At 37.3% G+C, this 19,740-nt stretch overlaps 1 protein-coding gene across 2 annotated transcripts; it reads left to right on the top strand.

The window, feature by feature from the left end:
* The first annotated feature begins 208 nt into the window (after nucleotides 1–208).
* mtmr1b (myotubularin related protein 1b) lies at nucleotides 209–19,579 on the top strand. Of its 2 annotated transcripts, XM_084387450.1 has the most exons (16): nucleotides 209–408; nucleotides 1,164–1,269; nucleotides 2,667–2,732; nucleotides 8,624–8,699; nucleotides 8,962–9,056; nucleotides 10,018–10,125; nucleotides 11,908–12,009; nucleotides 12,132–12,215; nucleotides 12,309–12,458; nucleotides 13,015–13,203; nucleotides 14,024–14,209; nucleotides 14,763–14,969; nucleotides 15,069–15,161; nucleotides 15,272–15,385; nucleotides 16,625–16,801; nucleotides 18,555–19,579. In XM_084387450.1, exons 1-16 carry the CDS (start codon nucleotides 359–361, stop codon nucleotides 18,702–18,704), a joined length of 1,953 nt encoding a protein of 650 aa, XP_084243576.1. In that variant the 5' UTR covers nucleotides 209–358; the 3' UTR covers nucleotides 18,705–19,579. The 2 variants fall into 2 exon arrangements, with proteins under 2 accessions (XP_084243576.1, XP_084243577.1); XM_084387451.1 differs by lacking the exon at nucleotides 2,667–2,732 and having other exon boundaries at nucleotides 226–408.
* Nucleotides 19,580–19,740: the final 161 nt, after the last annotated feature.

The following is a 19,740-nucleotide window of genomic DNA, read 5'->3' as shown; positions in this document are numbered from 1 at the left end:
ACGCTATTGCATTTTGGGTAACGTAGTCTTGTTGATATTTATTAGCGCTGGCGTGGCGGTGCGGGAGGCGAGTTTACGAATCATACTGCGTTGAATGCTGAGTATTAATATTAATGACTTACGTCTTTGCAATTGGAAGATACCGACGCAACGTAATTAATATTCATGAGCAAGCCATCGCCATTGGAAGCTTACACAGCACAGACCTGATTAACATTTATGAGCGATATCCCTAGACAGTAGGATTTCGCGTCTTTGCGAGACACAAAGTTTTAGCGTTATCAGTTGTATGGCACACGATGAGCCTTGGATATGCAACATAGCGTGATTTTGACTTTCTGTAAGCTTACAGTAGAGGATGGACAAGCGACAGACCGCACCACAGTCAAACCCTGATCCTCCAGACAGGTCAGTGCCAATAACACCCCTTTTATATCTTATGACACCCCATGTTCTCCATCAGTGGCGTGGATGCGCTCTTGTAATTCGCGTTGGTTGTGATCGCTATGAGATGACGAGGTGTCATAAACCAGGTGTTTCACCACGTTCTTCGGTTTAGTTACTGAGTGACTTGATGCAAACAGAATCCTTGGGCTTACTTTGTTTGAATGAGGTGTTGTCTCATAACCAGACATGCTGATAAGAAAGTAGGCTACTTTATCAGCATGAGCAACGCTTATGACTTTTCTTTATTAAAGGTGCACTTTTTTTATATAGCTAATTAATGTTTACTCATGGAACAGTGGTTATATATATATATATATATTAATAAATGATCCATGCATACATGAGATGATGACTGCAGACATAGTCTTAGAAAAAGCTTTTGTTATTCAGTGCAGCGGGTCGCCCCCTCATGGGCGCCGCTGTGTTGATATCACGTGACCAGCCGTGCCATTGGCTGAGTTAGGCTACTAATAGTAAAAAAATAAAATTATAATTATAATTCCTTACAGCCAGTGCTCAAGACATTTTAAACCCTATGAATATAAAAGTACATAACCTACAGATGCAACAGCAGAGTCTGAGTCAACAACATAGTTAAGAATGATTAACTGTTGGGGTGAATAAGAGCCAGCTGAACATAAATGCTCACTGAGTGCGCTTATACATATATTATTGTCAGAAGTATTGCGTAACTCACTAACACTTTCATATTATAGTCCCACAGGGGCTCATGTTGAATGGTGCAAACAACTGATTGCAGCCACAATGTCAAGTCCGATCTCTGGATCCATCAGCTCAGAGACTATTTCTAGAGAGTGCAAGGTATGTGTATGTGCTAGTGTTTATATTAATTATTATTATTTTATTTATTTTTTAAAGAAATTTTCAACACAGATCTCTTTCGGTTTGGATTGCATTACTTTTACAAAGAACGCATCTGCTTTCTTTTGTTTTGAAGATACTCATGACACTTATGTGCCCTGATTTATTCATGTTTTTTTGTTTTTTTTCACTTATATTTTATCAATATGTGGCAATAGGTAGAGCTAGTAGACCGCATACAGAAGCAAACAATATGACGAAACATGTAAATGCTCACTAACTCAAAACAGGTTTCTGTTTTTTTTTATTTATGCATTGCCAGAGATCTCCACCCAGTGTTTTTAGTTTATACACTCTTATGCAAGAGTCAGCACCGTGTAGACAACTGCTGTTTTTGTCATGAAACCACAGTGGATCAGAACATTGCTGATCAAGTTATTTTGTCAAGTCTACTCTCCACTGTTTCTAACAAATTTCATATTAAAAATAAATTACTTACTCCTCATTTTGTTACAAAACCCTTTCGGTGGAACACAAAGGGTTATTTTTTCCTGGCCATATCCTAGAATCATAAAAGAATCATAAAAACAGTCCAGATAACTCTGCTGTAATTACTTCTGATGTCAAATGAGCTTTGTGTGAGGAACAGACTGAAAAAGCATGCTGTCAACCAGATACTTAAATCTGTTGAACACAACAACAGATCTGTGAATCATTCAGACCAGTTTTATGAACTAGATCAACTGATTCACTGAAAAGATGGAAAATCTGACTCAAATGAATCAGACATCGCTAATTCCCTCATAAACATGACCAGGAGAGCTTGGTTGGCTGTCAACGTTTTTTATGTGAACAACTTACTTTTTGGTCTGTTCCTCACACAAAGCTAGTGGATGATTAGCAAGACTTGGAATATAGTGCGCAGGTCATATGGACCAATTTTATAATACATTTATGAGGAAAAAAAGCTATGGAACTTCAAACATTGATGAATCTCATGAGTTGAGATCTACTTTTCTGTTAATCATGCAGAACCTCTGATTGATTCTGACACTGCTTCTGTTTCGGTTATTTAAAGGGGTCATATAGCATGTCAAATTAATGTAAATCTTGTCAAATTAAACATTTTAAATAAAAAAGTTGACTAACAAATTGTAAATTTCAGAACTTCTCTCTCCAGTGCAAAAGTTTTTGGTGCAGAAAAATATAAAGCGATACAAAATGTGTATGAGCCCTTTTGACCTTATTACACCTGCATGAAAGCTTGTAGTTCTCATAGTCTCTTGAAATGATTGCATCTTTCTGGTGTGTGGTTACATGCACTGCTCTCTTTTTCTTTCTCTTTCCTCATCGATCTCTGTTTTTTCTGTGGTTGTTGTGGTGTTTCTTTGGTGCAGGACTGTGATGTGGAGGTTAAAGGATTTCTCTTGGACAGTGACCCTCAACAGACTGCCCCCTCTTCGGCAAGTCTTTCTCTGTGTGTGTTTGTGTGTGACTCCGTTAACAATTTGACATGATTACTTGCTCACAATCAGAAATAGACAGTTTCAAGACACTTACATCCAAATAAAATAAACAAGCACACACATGTAATGTTAGGGTTAAATGCTATTTAACATGAAATAATTTTTCCTCTTCTCACTCTTTTTCAAGCTCCCGCTCATGAATTAACCTTGCCCCCCCAATTCACGGTGTAGATGGTAGTTAAGTACCTGAATTTGTATGCATTAACTAGCTTCCCCAAACATGTATTTGAGTCCATCCCCATCTTTGAACTCTGGGCTGTTCATGACACATGCTTCAGTTTCTCCTGTTGCAAGTTTTTTGTCGCTAATAACAAGACAGATGTTATCTTTACCTTGTGTGATTATGTTAGTTAGAAAGTGGCACTGGAACGGGACGGGGGTCAGTCTGTCTGTCCATCCATCCATCCATCCATCCATCCATCCATTCATGTCTATATCTATCTGTCTATCTATCTATCTATCTATCCGTTCGCCCGTCCGTCCATCAATCTATCTGCGTTTGTCTATCTGTCTGTCCGTCCGGCCGTCCGTAAAATCTTGTAAATGTGGATTTCTTGCATTGTCTGCTTATTATAATGATCTGTTTTTTTTATATTTACCATAATTGTTGTTGTCCATGTAAATGCACTAATTATAATATTTGGATATCATTTATTTTCATGCTTGCCTGCAAAGGCACTTTAGATTTATTACAGTGAACACATTTTCAGTTTGTTTTTACCCAGTCTAAATTATTTTCTATGCCGCAGATGCTGTCGAAAGAGCATGATTTGTATTTTAATCTGCTGCCTTTTCTCCATTATTGATATAGCACATAACTGAATGTGTGAGGGGGGAAAATACAGATGGTTTGACTCATATGCCATTATGAAATATCACCACCCCGTGCCATCTTTCTAGGGCTTTATTAGCATAATGCTGAACAGATCTCCATAGATCTTTTGTCTTGGTGAAGGTCAAGCCTGTTGAATTCCACAGTGCTGTCGTTGTCCTGCAGCTGGACCACAACAGAATGACTGAATTCTCTGATTCGTCTGTGTCCACGAAGCTGCCAAACAGTTCTGTCACTGTGGGTGGAGCAGACCCTCATCCCTCTGAACTCCTTACTGCTTGTTGACAGCAGTTTGCACACATAAACAGCTTTTTCAGGGCCAAAACATTGACTTGTGGTTCATGGGATCTTAAAAGATAATGCATGTAGGCCAGAGGTTTACTAGTTACTGGTGCTAAATTCACCATCAAGATGCTAGAGTTTTATACATGGTTGCCAGAACGTTACTCTGTTTGCTGAGTGTATTTTAGCTATGTGAAGTGCATATTCCCTTCTGTCAAAGTTAATGAAAGCATCCAAAAATATGAATCTCACTGAGATTTTCTTCAGTGCTCTGAATTACAGCTCTGCCTTCCGCGTTTAGTTTACAGCCTCAAACATTGGACCGGCTGTTTGCTTTAGGCAGAGAGAGAACTTAAAGTTTGGGAGTGGTGGAAAGGAAACCACATACAGAGTATTTCTGTATCTGAGAGGTATTTTTATAAATCACCATTTGTTTATTTCTTGTTTAACACACACTTTAAGAGCAAGAACCACCAAGACTAATTTGACGATAACTCAGACACCATCCACAACCTGCTTAAGGATATGCGAAAAGCACACCGGGCAACTTTAGACAACCCTTCATCCATTAAGACTAGACAGCATTGGCAGGCAGGTCGGAGGACAGTACAAAAGGAAATACGGGCCATACAGAATGAGTGGTGGACCGAAAAGGCACATGAAATCCAATCCTTTGCCGATAAAAATGACATGCATCATTTTTATAATGCTGTCAAACAAATCGCTGAAAACAGCTGATGGTCAAACACTTCTGTAGGACCAGAATAGTATCCTATTGAGGTGGGTTGACCATTTTGACACCCTGCTTAATCAAGACTCTGATGCAGACCCCACCATCCTGGATGAATTGCCTGAACTTTCTTTCTTTGTTTATTTATATAGCACTGCTAAATGCAACCGAGGTAGCCCAAAGTTCTAAACATAAAAAGATAAAATATAAAACATACATACCGGTAGTAACAAATCTCACACCACAGACACCACATATACCACATTGAGATAACCTGTTATGAGCGGTCAATGATAAATGCGCCTTGAGCAAGTTCCTGAATACTGATATAGATTTAGCAGATCTAATAGATAGAGGCAGCTCATTCCATAATCTCGGTCCCATAACAGCGAAAGATCACCTTTATGAAGGCGTTTAGTCCTTGGTACGACAAGAAGTATTTGATTTTCTGAACGCAATGCTCTAGGGGGATTATAAGGAATCAAAAGTTTTGCAAGGTACACGGAGGCCTGATTAAAAATCGTATATTTGACTCTTAAGATGAACGTGGAGCCAGTGCAAATTAGCTCAAATCGGAGTAATAGTTTCATATTTCTTAATCCTCTTTAACAGCCTCGGCGCAGCATTTTGCACTGATTGTAAACGGGCCAGGGATGCGGCAGAGATGCCACAATAGAGGGAGTTACAAAAATTGAGACACGATCGAACAAAAGTATGAATAACTCTTTCGAAATCTACATTAGATAAGAAAGGTTTAGTTTTTACTAGGAGACGCAGATTATAAAAACAAGCAGGCGAATTGATTTGCTTTTACATTTTTAGGTTATCATCGATTTGGATGCCTAAATCTCATACCGACGTTTTACAGTAAGGCGCCAATGGGCTCGAATCTAAAAGGGTCATTTGGCTGGCCAAACACAATGACCTCTGTTTTGTCCTCATTTAACATTAAAACATTTTTTGCCATCCAGTTTTTAATACCATTTAGGCAAGCTAAAAGACAATCCAAAGATTTTGTCGGGTGTCTTAGTGGTTAATACAATTGAGTGTCGTCGGCGAAACAGTGGAATGATACTCCATGCTTTCTAAAAATGCTACCCAATGGGAGCAAGTACAAAGAAAAAAGTGTTGGAGTGAGAATAGACCCTTGCGGTACACCCCATGGAAGGTGTCTTTTAGTGGAGGTTGAATTTCCATAATTGACTGAAAAATATCGACCACTAACAAAGGATTGAAACCATTTCAAAACTGTACCCTTTAAGCCTACTGTGTGTTCAAGGCGAGAGATAAGGATATCATGATCAATCATGTCAAGGGCTGCGCTCAAATCCAGCAACACCAGAATAACAGCATCTCCTTTGTCTAGTGCAAAAAATATATAATTTAAAACTTTCAGCAGTGCCAACTCTGTGCTATGGGCTGCTTTAAAACCGGATTGAAACGTTTCTGCTATAGAATTTTCATTTAAAAATGAAAGTAATTGTTGGAAAACTAGTTTTTCTAAAATTTTCGAGACCAAAGGCAGCTGTGAGATAGGTCTATAATTCTTCACATCATCCGGGGTCAGATTTGGCCGCTTCAGCATGGGTGTCAACACAGCATGTTTAAACTCTTGTGGGCATGAGCCTCATATGGGCATCATATCGTTTATACACTGGGTGGGTTTGCACAATGTCTTGTAGTAGTGATGCAGTAATAGGCTGAAACTCCCTCCACTCCACTCCACGCTTATCAATGATCTTTTGGCTGAAAAAATATAAAACTCCTCACGAAATCCGTGAGGACTTTTGGTGTGTGTTGTTTAACGGATTAATAACAGAATTTATAATCGAAAACAAGAATTTCTGATTACCCGCATTATCCCTAATAATGTTAGAAAAGTAAATATTTTTTGCATCTCTTGCGGCTTTCTGGAATTGAAATAAAGAGTCTCTGAGGGATTCATAGTGGGCTTGCCCTTTTTCCATTTTCTCTCTGCCTGCCAACATTGTCTTCTGAGGGAACGAGTCATTTCATTTAACCAGGGATTTACTTTTGATTTATGTTTTTTTATGGGTCTTAACGGAGCAATACAGTCCAAAGTATCACCACAGGTGGATTTTAACAAAGTCCAATGGTTTTAAATGGCGCAGAGAATTAGACATTTGTAGAATCACTTAGTGTCCTTGACCAGCACACAGAGTCATCCAAAAGCACAGGTTGAATGCCAGTCGATGTCTTATAAGTGACAGGCATATGATCTGAAAAATTTGTCTCACAAACCATTACATCATCAATTTGCAAATTATGAAGTCTAACATATGACCCAGTTTGTGAGTAGGGCTGTTTACCCATTGCACCAAGTCAAACGATTCAATCAGATTTAAGAATTCACTGTGTGAAAGTGTGTCCTTACCACAGCGGATATGCACATTAAAATCACCCAAGAGCAAAAAGCGATCATACTTAGTAGACATTTCGCTCAGCAAATCAGAAAATTCCGGGACAAACATTCTATTTGGTTTCGGAGGCCGATAGACTAAGCCGACCGTCACAGGGTTTGTAGCTGTAATTTGAAACAGTTGAAGTGCAAAGCTTTGTATAGGTTCAACCGGGAGTATGAACTTCCTCACATCCACAATCTCAGTCTACCACCAACTTTCCAGGAGGTTCTATCATCTGTCCGTTCCCTTAAGAGCAACAAGTCCCCTGGCGCTGATAACATCCCTGCTGAGCAGGCAAAAGTAGTAGCATATCACTCCTTTCTGTTGGTGGTAAGGTCATGGCCAAGGTGCTGCTTCAGAGACTTATTAACAACATCACTGGGTCAACGCTGCCAGAATCACAGTGTGGGTTTCGAAAGAACAGGAGCACGAATGACATGATCTTCACAGCCCGGCAGCTTCAGGAAAAGTGCCGGGAGCAACATCAGGACATGTTTATGGCCTTTGTCGATCTCTCGAAAGCATTTGATACTGTGCAAAGAGAGCTCTTATGGGATGTCCTCCTGAGGTTTGGCTGTCCCAATAAGTTTGTTAACATCCTCCGCCATGATGGGGTGACTGCTCGGGTGACCATAGGCGGACAAGAGTCCGAGCCCTTCCTTGTACGCACAACGAGATTAAAAACAGCAGTGGTGTGGCAGTGCACTTCAGATTAGATGGCAACCTCTTTAATATTAGGAGGCTACACGCAACCACAAAAACCTGTAGAGAGCAGGTCCTGGAGCTGCAGTATGCAGACGACTGTGCTTTTGTGGCCTATACTCCGTGTGTGCGTGCGTGCGTTTTGTAAAGCCTTCAAACTGTCACTCCAAATAAGATTTTTGTGCATATGAGATTGAAACCAGATCAGATTTAGCAAGTGTGAACAGCAAAAAATCCCATGAAATGCGATTACATATCTGTTTCGAAATACATTCATTTGTGGTTGTCGAGCGTTGTTGTGTTGTAAATAAGACAACATCTGTATTGCAAACCCCCCATGTTGCGCTTGTTTTTGGCGTATAGCTACCAATGCAACGTCAAGTTCTTCAGGATTACAGGAAAATCACAAGCTAGGAAGCAGGTTGGATATAAACTCTGCAGAGCAGTGGGCCTCCAGGAGCAGGGTGGAAGACCTACTGAATGCCATAGACTTTCACTGAAGGGGGGGGACATGGGCCATATTTAGGGACCATAATGTTATAGTGACATTGGGCTTTGGGTTTTCTCTTATGACTTGACCAGTATGTTGTCTAGAAACCAGCCACAACACCTTAGAAAATTGAAATTCCCTGCAAAATGGTGTTGAGTTTTACATATTCTGCTTATGTAAGTGTCATGTAAAATGCATTAACCTAAATGCCAAAAGCCAACATTCTAGATTCTAGAAATTAATCCGAATTTTTCAGACCTTCTGAAGAACATCTTATCAGAATAAAAGCTTATTCAGAGTATGGACCTTAATCGGAAAATAATGTGCATGTAATCATATCAAGAATGTGTTTGTTCCAATGTGTGACAGGCACTCAGAGAAGGAAATAAGCAGGCTCAGATGGAGGAGGCTCCACGTGTTCCTGGAGAAACCATCAAGGCTATTGGTAAGGACCTTAACACGTGCGCATTTGTGGTTTAGCATCTTTTTACCTGATGTAACAGTACAGAACCATCATGAAGCATAGCAAGTTAAAAATAATATGACATAATAAGTTAACGTTTAGGTCACAAGGTCAGTGGACAAGGCTTTAAATATTATTGTCGTCCTTTTTAGTTAGTATGGGTTAGATAAGTGGATGGAATTAGCCTTCCACACATATGCACATCAATGGTAGATAACCTTTGTATGCAATGGTGTTTTCACAGTCAAAGACGTCATGTATATTTGTCCATTCTCTGGGGTTGTGAGAGGGACTCTCACCATCACTGATTACAAGCTCTACTTTAAGAGCCTGACACGGGTAAACACACTCTTCTACTTATTTTTACATTATCGAAAGAATATTAATATTAAAGAATAATATTAAGGAACTAGCGGCAACAAAAGCTTACTGTGGTGTCGCCTCATGTCAGTGTTCTGGGTCAAAAAATTGTGCTTGAACATTCCACTAAGTAAGGATGCGCGATATGTCGGCTGTTCATTTTTAATGTTATCATTATCGGCCCCCAAAAAATTTGCCTGATATATTAAAGCCGATTATTAATGGATTGTTTACTTAAGCTGATGTGCCATGATGGTTTTGAATTGCTTGAAATATGATTGGAATCACTTCAAATGAGGATAATACAATTAAGTGAAACATGCACAGAACAAGTTTGTCATTGAGGCTACATAAGATTATAATGAGAACATTATAATTGTGTGCTTGGGACATGGACTTTTGTTTTTGTAATCAGACTGTCAAAAATTATATAATTTTTTTAATTTATATTTATCGGCCAATATATCGGTTATTGGATTTCAAATATAAAGAATTATCGGTAACGGCCAAAAATTTCATATCAGTGCATCCCTACCACTAAGTAGTTTTGTCAAAAATATCAATGTTTCGATACATGTAAATACTGTAATATTGTTGCAGTATCGATACACCAGTATCCATGTGACACTGAAGACTGGAGTAATGATGTGGAAAATTCAGCTTTGTATCACAGGAATAAATTACATTTTAATAATATTTCTGTAATACTGTATTTTTGATCCAATAAATGCAGCCTTGGTGGGCATAAGAGACTTGTTTCAAACACATTAATACATTTGAATTATTTCAAACTTTTGAACAGCATCGTACTGAGTTTCTGTTGAGTTACTGTCTCAGTAGATTGATTAAATTAGTGCTTTTATCCCAGAGTGTTTTCTCAGATCTCAACAAGCACAAATGTTTTGATTGGTTATTAAGGTTGTTTCTGTGTTTGTGAAAGGATTCTCCATTTGTGCTGGATGTGAATCTCGGAGCCGTAAGCAGACTCGAGTCTATCGCTGTTCAGAGTCACGGAGACAACACTCAAGGACTTGAGATAGTCTGCAAGGCAAAGGACAAATCAGTTTTCTTTTTTTCCACCCTTCATTGGCTCTTGGCCTATGGAAGCTTGTTTCTGCCAATGAATAAAAAATAAAAAAGGTAATAATCTCACAAATCTGATTTTTTTCTCAGAATTGCGTGATATAAAGTCGCAATAGCGAGTTATAAAGTCAGAATTGCATAATATAAAGTTGCAATTGCGTGTTATAAAGTCAGAATTGCGAGATATAAACTTGCAATAGCTAGATATAAAGTCAGAATTGCGAGTTATAAAGTCAGAATTGCGAGATATAAAGTCAGAATTGCGAGTTATAAAGTCAGAATTGCGAGATATAAACTCGCAATAGCGAGATATAAAGTCAGAATTACGTGATATAAAGTTGCAATTGCGAGTTATAAAGTCAGAATTGCGAGATATAAACTCGCAATAGCTAGATATAAAGTCAGAATTGCGAGATATAAAGTCAGAATTGCGAGTTATAAAGTCAGAATTGTGAGATATAAACTCACAATTGCGAGTTAAAAAGTCAGAATTACTTTATAACTCAGAACTTTATATCACGCAATTCTGACTTTATATCACGCAATTCTGACTTTATATCTCGCAATTCTGACTTTATATCTAGCTATTGCGAGTTTATATCTCATAAACTTGCAATAGCGAGATATAAAGTCAGAATTGCGTGATATAAAGTTGCAATTGCGAGTTATAAAGTCAGAATTGCGAGATATAAACTCGCAATAGCTAGATATAAAGTCAGAATTGCGAGATATAAAGTCAGAATTGCGAGTTATAAAGTCAGAATTGTGAGATATAAACTCACAATTGCGAGTTAAAAAGTCAGAATTACTTTATAACTCAGAACTTTATATCACGCAATTCTGACTTTATATCACGCAATTCTGACTTTATATCTCGCAATTCTGACTTTATATCTCGCTATTGCGAGTTTATATCTCATAAACTTGCAATAGCGAGATATAAAGTCAGAATTGCGTGATATAAAGTCAGAATTGCGAGATATAAACTCGCAATAGCGAGATATAAAGTCAGAATTGCGTGATATAAAGTTGCAATTGCGAGTTATAAAGTCAGAATTGCGAGATATAAAGTCAGAATTGCGAGATATAAAGTCAGAATTGCGAGATATAAAGTCAGAATTGCGAGTTATAAAGTCAGAATTGCGAGTTATAAAGTCAGAATTGTGAGATATAAACTCAAAATTGCGAGATATAAAGTCAGAATTGCGAGTTATAAAGTCAGAATTGCGAGATATAAACTCGCAATAGCGAGATATAAAGTCAGAATTGCGTGATATAAAGTTGCAATTGCGAGTTATAAAGTCAGAATTGCGAGATATGAACTCGCAATAACTAGATATAAAGTCAGAATTGCGAGATATAAAGTCAGAATTGCGAGTTATAAAGTCAGAATTGTGAGATATAAACTCACAATTGCGAGTTAAAAAGTCAGAATTACTTTATAACTCAGAACTTTATATCACGCAATTCTGACTTTATATCTCGCAATTCTGACTTTATATCTCGATATTGCGAGGTTATATCTCATAAACTTGCAATAGCGAGATATAAAGTCAGAATTGCGTGATATAAAGTCAGAATTGCGTGATATAAAGTTGCAATTGCGAGAGAGAAAAAGTCACAATTACCTTTTTTATATTTTTTATTCTGTTGCGGAAACAAGCTTCCATACATGGCCCCTTTTCTGTCTTAGCTTAGCTTTTGATTCTCTTGCACACATTTTAAAATTGACCATTTCTTTTCACAGGACCTGAGAAACCCCCGGTTTGCATACAAGAAGGAGGGACAGAGCGATTTGGAGGTGTTTGAAATAATGTCAAAGTATGCGTTCCCTCTCTCCCACAACCTGGTACGACTTCTTGAAAACACCCACACATGACACTTGCGTGAGGATGTCCTATACACACCATAGCGCACTAGCTGACGATGTTTCAATGTGTTCAATGATACACATTCCTTCTCTTCCCTTAGCCTCTCTTTGCCTTTAAATACCGAGAGAAGTTCCCAGAAGATGGCTGGAAGATCTACGACCCAGTCGCTGAGTACAAGAGACAGGTAAGAACTGTCTTCACCACTCACCATATGCAAAATATGTAATCATTTTGGTATTGCAGTATGTTCTGATGTCGATGTTGTGGGTGATGGCAGGGTCTTCCAAACGAGAGCTGGATCATCAGTAAAGTGAACAGCAGTTATGAGGTGTGTGAGACGTATCCTGCTCTGCTGGTCCTGCCTTCAAACGTCACAGAGGACGAACTGAAGAGAGTGGCGGCCTTTAGGGCCAAACGGCGTTTCCCTGTAAGAAGTTTTTTTATTTTTTTATTTTTTTATCTTGTTTAACAGTTACGTTTTACTTTACAACGGGCCTTTGTTTGGCCAATTGAAATATCCTCAAGCAGCATCTGTATTGTCATCAGTGCTATTATAGTTAACGATAACGCGTTTGATTCAGTACAGGCATGGTTTGCAGTGTGTGTGTGTGTGTGTGTGTGTTCACTACTTACTGCTTCTAATGTGTGTGCTCTAACTTGGATGGGTTAAATGCATAGGACAAATTCCGAGTATGGGTTACCATACTTGGCCTTCACATGTCACTTTCACATAAAGCTGTGATATCAAGTGGTTGTATACTTACTTTTTATTGGCCATCTCATTGACACCATTATTTATAAATTCAGACCGATTTGCAAATACGGAACACACTCGAAAACGAGAGACGGTATTTATCGCGTGAACATCGCCGTAACCAATCAGAACGCTATGGAGGCAGTTTTTAACTATGGTTTTAAATATTAAATGCTGTTTTATTTGTTCTCTCATGACCATCTTCTTAAACGTAATCACATTCCCTCAGGTGCTGTCCTGGATTCACCCTGAGAGTCAGGCCGCTATAGTGCGCTGCAGTCAGCCACAGGTGGGCCCGTCAGACCGTCGCTGCAGGGAGGATGAACGGTACCTTCAGACGATACTCGACGCCAACGCTCAGTCTCACAAGCTCTGCATCTTTGATGCTCGCCAATGCACTGTGGCTGACACCAACAAAGTAAGAAACTGTATTTTAAAAAACAAATACTGCAGCCAGTGTTGGGGGTAATGCGAGTTACGTAATCAGATTACTTTTTACAAGTAACTTGTTAAGTAACGCATTACTTTGAAATTTACAACAAGTTACTTCGTTTTTCCATTTATTGCCTGACATCTGTTCTGTCCCCATGTTGAGAGAAATCGTGATTAAGGTGCAGAGTCGTTGTGTGCGCCGTGTGTAAACATTATGGTTATTGTAGTTCTAGACTAAATGTGAGCATTTACTTTACAAAAACAGATTCAGCAGTCCTCAAAATGATTAAAAACTGTAAAATGCTAACTCAAAATATACAAACCATGAATAATGGAATGTTCAATTATTAATAAAAAAAAATAATTCAATTACTAAAAAGCAAACAAACAAGCCTAGCCCAGGTGAGGAAAAATTAACGCAAAAGTAATGTAACATTACTTTCCATAAAAAGTAACTAAGTAATGCAATTAGTTACTTTTGTAGGGAGTAACACAATATTGTAACTCATTACTTTTAAAAGTAAATTTCCCCAACACTTTTATTCAGGAAGGACACGTTAAATTGATCAGAAGTGACGGTAAAGACATTTAGAATGTTACAAAATTATTAAAAAAAAAATATTAAGCATCACTACTGTTTTCAACATTGATGATAATAAGGCTATGAAAGAAATGATAGAAAGCTCATAGATGGGCAATGTCAAAACATTACAGCATCATGTGTGATGACCATCTTGTGCCAGCAACAAACCCCACTACTGTACCAGATTTTCTGGAATGACTGATATGTGGCTCCACATTTATAGACCAAAGATGGAGGATATGAGAATGAGAGTTTCTACATCAATGTGGAGCTGAACTTTCTGGAGATCCCCAACATACATGTGATGAGAGAATCCCTGAGGAAACTCAAGGAGGTGGTGTATCCTGCCATCGACCAACAACACTGGTTCTCATCCGTGGATTCTACGCACTGGCTGGAATACATCAGGGTGAGAATCTGGATTATGTCACTACACCATGTTCGTTTTTGAAGCCATGATCAAGTCAGGTGGTCATTATATCCTGACTTTCATACTCAGGATTTTTCATTGATGTTTCTGTTCTGTATGTTTTAAAATATTTCTTTCACTTTAATTTACAAGCAAGCAATTCATTGGCTGATTCTGTAAAGAGGCTTGTTGAAGTAACCTTCTGGGGCTGGATTCACGAAAATCTTCTAAAGAAGAATTTCTGAAGATAAATTCCAAGAAGTTCATATTTCAAGTGAAATTATTTCAAAATCATGCATTACTCTCAATAAAAAAGTACCTAAGTAACGTGTAAGTAGCGTTATGTTTATAAGTGCAAGCTACTTGTACATATATGTCGTCTGCCACTTTAAATGCTCGAGCAGGGTAGATTCTGATTGGCTGTCAATGTTTTTAATGTTCATCAGCGGGTAAAAAAAAATTTTCTGAAAAAGATTTCAGCAATATAATTTCTCTGTGAAAAAATAAATGAAAAGTATTTCTTAAAGGTACAGCCTCACTGTTTTCTCTGTAGCTCTTGCTAGCAGGTGCGGTTCGCATCGCAGACCGAATCGAGTCGGGTAAGACGTCAGTGGTGGTGCACTGCAGTGATGGCTGGGACCGCACGGCTCAGCTCACCTCTCTGGCCATGCTCATGCTGGACGCGCACTACCGCTCGCTCAGGGGCTTCCAGGTGCTGCTGGAGAAGGAATGGCTGAGCTTCGGACACCGCTTTGCTTCGGTCAGTAACATTCTGCATATAAGGGAAAACACACACTGCATTGAATGTGTACCAACATCTCACTGTATCTTCCTCTACCTCTGTCTTTCTGTCTGTTAGCGTGTGGGACATGGAGATGGGAATCACGCAAACTCTGAGCGCTCGCCTCTCTTTGTGCAGTTCATCGACTGTGTCTGGCAAATGACACGACAGGTGAGGAAAAAGTGACAAGTGGAGCTGAGAAAAAAAGAAAAACGAAACGCGTATGATACGACGTTATTATATCAGCCTTTTACAAGTTTTCTCTTTTGTTCTCTCCATAGTTTCCCTCTGCATTTGAATTCAATGAGCTGTTTCTGGTCACGGTGCTTGATCACCTCTACAGCTGCCTGTTTGGGACGTTTCTCTACAACAGCGAGCAAGAGCGAGTCTCGAAGGCAAGAACAGATGCGTGCAACTGTTATGCGCGTTAATGTCACTTGGTTTTAGTGCCTGTTTACACCTTGTCACTTTATGCGTTTTCTGTTTTTGGATAGCTGTCAGATCGTGAAAAGACCAGGTGTAAATGCCCTCCGAAATGCTTTCGGATTTAAAAGGGACCCGTTATGGCCCTTTTTACAAGATGTAATAGAAGTCTCAAGTGTCCCCAGAATGTGTCTGTAAAGTTTAAGCTCAAAATACTCCACAGATCATATTATACCATGTTGTAAATTACCATTTTTGAGTAGAAGGAAAAACATGCTGTATCTTTAAATGCAAATGAGCTGCTGCACCCCAGAAGAGGTTGTGCGTCAGGTTATGATTATCATCTCTATCATCTCGTTACGCTCACGTGACACTGCAGTTCTTCATCATGATGAAAGTTTATTATCTGCATGCGTTTTAAAGCCATATCAGTCCAAACTTCTGATATTTAGATTTCTGAGCACACACATCAGAAGCACGCGCACAGAAAGCTGGATGTCAGACGGCAGGTCCCGTGAGAAGTAAACCAAGTTCTCTTTCACGTCTTATTGCGCTTAAAGGTGCAATGTGTGATATTTCTGAGGATCTATTGACAGAAATGCAATATAAGATCCATAACTATGTTTTCAGTGGTGTATAAAGACCTTACTTAATGAACCGTTATGTTTTTATTACCTTAGAATGAGTCATTTATATGTACATAACGGCGGCCACCCCTTCTATGAAGGTCGCCATATCGTGACGTCATGTTTCTACCGTAGCCGACAGCGAACAGACAGCGCTACAGAGCGCGTTTCATCACTAACTTGAATGAGAAGCAGCAGAAAAAGACGTGGCTTCCTACGTCGGCCACCGTAGCCTCTCATTCGAGTTTGAAATTTCAAGGAAAGGCCGCGAATTATTGATCGATTGCAATTCGCAAATCTCACCACTAGATGCCGCTAAAAATCACACACTGCACCTTTAAACTGTCAAATACACACAAGGTTATGTCAAAAACATGTGAATACCTCTTCAGCAAGCTGACGTGTAAAATCCTTTAAATAAAACTGAAAGTAAGTCACTGATGATAAATAAAACGCAGCTCATATCTGTTGCTTTGGTTGACTTGAACTGGAATTTAAGTGACCAGGTGTAGACAGGGCTAAAGGGCTTAAAGTAATTCTGTCATGATTTACTCACCCTCATGTCATTCCATTCTGATTGCGCAGGAGGTTTACAGTAAGACCGTGTCTCTGTGGTCATATGTGAACAGCCAGCTTGAGGAGTTTACCAACCCGCTGTATGTGAACTACGAGCACCACGTTTTATATCCGGTAGCCAGTCTGAGACATCTAGAGCTTTGGGTCAGTTATTATGTGCGCTGGAATCCTCGCATGAGGCCACAGGTGAGCAGGGGATGCGGAAGATGATGGTTGACCTAATGTTTAATAACTCATCATTCCACATGTGTTTCAGTGGAAGTAGGTGAAAATGTGTTTTGTGAACTGGTTGAACTGTAAAGTGAAATAATAGTAAAAAAAAAAAAAAAAAATCTTTTTTTTAAATGGAACAGTTTATTGAACCTTTAGACAAAATATTTTTTTAAAGAATTCCATGTGTTGTTTTTTTTGTGTGTTTTTTTTTTGTATCATATTTGATACATCATACTCAAGGAGGGAGAAAACATCTCATATTTGCTTAGGCCAAAACTAATAAAAAACATGCATTTTGGCGCAGTTGCATTTATATAAATATAATTTATATGTATATGAGTAAAAAGTAAGAAAGAATTCTGATTGCTTGTAATGTAAATAAATGTAAATTATGTACATAAAATGCATATACATATCAATAGACACTAGATCATTCAATAATATGTCTTAGTAATATATGTAAATCATAAGTTGCTTCAGTCCAGTAAGTGTTCATCTTGAAATATTACTAAAAATATAAAAGTTATCACGTTTACTTTATGAGTCATTAAAGATTTCACAGCAAAAATACGTGAACCACGACCTGAAGATGGACTTTTTTAGAATTACCCTTTTACTTGATAAAAAAAAAGTTCAAACTATCAATCAGACGACAGAAGTCATGTACCGGATTGTGTGCAACAGGTTTTGTTCGTTTATAATTTAGAGGCCTTAGAAGTTTTCATATCAAATTTTCATAGGATTTCTTGCATTAAGACAAATCTAAGGATTTCCATAAAATGTTATTTTATTATTTAAATACATGCCAAAACTTATCTTTTTGACCATTTATTTTAGACCTTACATATATACAGATGTAAGATATATATATATATATATATATATATATATACATATATATATATAATAGAAATATGAGATATTATATATTATGAGATTACATATATCCCAACAGAGTTATATTTTATTTATATGATATTATTTGCTTCACTAAAAATCCTGAAATGTTGTTTGTTTTCCAACATTTAATGGGAATTTAAGTTCACACTATTGAATGTATTTATTTATTTATATATACATTTTAATTAGATTTTTTTAATGTGTAGTAACCTTTATTTTTCATTTATTTAATTGTTTTATGAAGGGGTGGTATTTGGGAAACCTGTTTGGAAATGATCATTAGTGTGCACCATAATGTAGGAGTAAGCGGCACGTTTCTGCATTCCACTGCAATGCTTTTCTATTGTTTTCCTATATAAACGTGCTACTCTGACATGCATTCGCCATTTGATTTACAATGCAGTTAATACTGCCATTGGATACTTCACATTTGGGAGCAACAAATGAACTTGGTTGCTCAGGTCAGCTGAATTTTAATTAGATAAAGAAAATATATATACGAAACATTTGTACTATTGTTTTTATCTCCTGCTTGAACTTAATATAACTATTTTTTGGAGTACAGAGTCCCTTTTTTTGCATTTCGATTAAGAAAATATAAAAGGGCAATTTAACAATTATTTATCAATGCATTATTTATTGTTACATTTGACTTTTATATGTATTTATTTATATATACATTTTAATTTGACCTTTTTATTTTTATTATTTGGTAATTATCTTGTAATTTAATTGAAATTTTACAAAAGTTGAAAATGCTGTGATGTAAAAACTTCACATTTAGTGAAACTATTGGCTCTTTTTTTACCCCTTGTCTGTCTGTCAGGTTCCTGTTCATCAGAGTCTGAAGGAGTTGTTGGTCCTGAAGTCTGAGTTGCAGAAGAAAGTGGAGGAGCTAAAACGAGATGCAGCTTCATCACATTCTTTCTCCTCTTCCTCAGAGCATGAAGGCATACCCATGCAGACTACCGTCTGAGCATTTGGTCATGAGTGCCATCTAAAGGCCATGAAGCCAATGGCTAAATCCCGTAGCACTCCATTCAACAAACATTTTCCACATAATGAGTTTTCTATGCATAACTTTTTGAAGGGTATTTTTATTTGTTGGGTGTAAAAATGAAAATTGCACATTTGGTTGATGATTTTGACATCTGAGCTTCATCAAGGGATGGGTTTCAAGCATAGGATTTTTTTTTTTTTTTTTTTTATCAATTTTTGTAATTAACAATAAAATGTAATCCAGAACAAAAACATACCTGAATATACCAGTGGCTTTGGCAAGAATGTTCTTGCTCTTTTATTGCCTCCAAGAATTACTACTAATTAAAATGTAACATAATTCAGAATCATGCATAATATAAACTTGCTCTGTGGTAGCATATTTATTTTACACATAAACTGCCACCTTCAGATAAACTATTATTATTTTAAATGCAATTCAATATTACTATGACATAAGAATTGTAAGAATACTAAAAGTTGCCTAATGCATACATATTTTATTGTCTAGATGCATTTGTAATACCAATTTTTTACATTTTGTTTTATATACATTTTTATAATCTCTAATTTGTTATAAGCTTACATTTGTAATTGTGTATATTAATGTTGAACACAGAATTTTGTTGTATGAAGAAAGAAATCTTACAAAAACTGGTGTTATATCTGCTGCTTTTGGTAGTCCATTATATCTAATTTCTGATTTTTCTATCTGCAAATTTACTTTTAATTAGACAAAATATAGTTACTTAAATGTTTTTTTTTAAACCTTTTTTTTTTAAAGCATGGGTTTGAAGTACATGTAAATGCAATTTAAGCTAAATATTTATAATAAAACAAATAATTATTGTCAATCTTTGTCAAGCAAGCTACATTTAATCTTAAAAACAAGTATATCCTTGATGCATGGTTGTGGAGCAATAATATTATTTGATCCACTCAGGGATTCGAGTTTGACTTTAATTTTAATGTAACTTCACTTTATTTTGATTATATTACCATCTTTCTCTTTA

This window comes from Rutilus rutilus (genome assembly GCF_951802725.1).
Source record: "Rutilus rutilus genome assembly, chromosome: 18".
Classification (NCBI taxonomy): domain Eukaryota; kingdom Metazoa; phylum Chordata; class Actinopteri; order Cypriniformes; family Leuciscidae; genus Rutilus; species Rutilus rutilus.
This window is presented reverse-complemented; position numbering and strand designations above follow the sequence as displayed.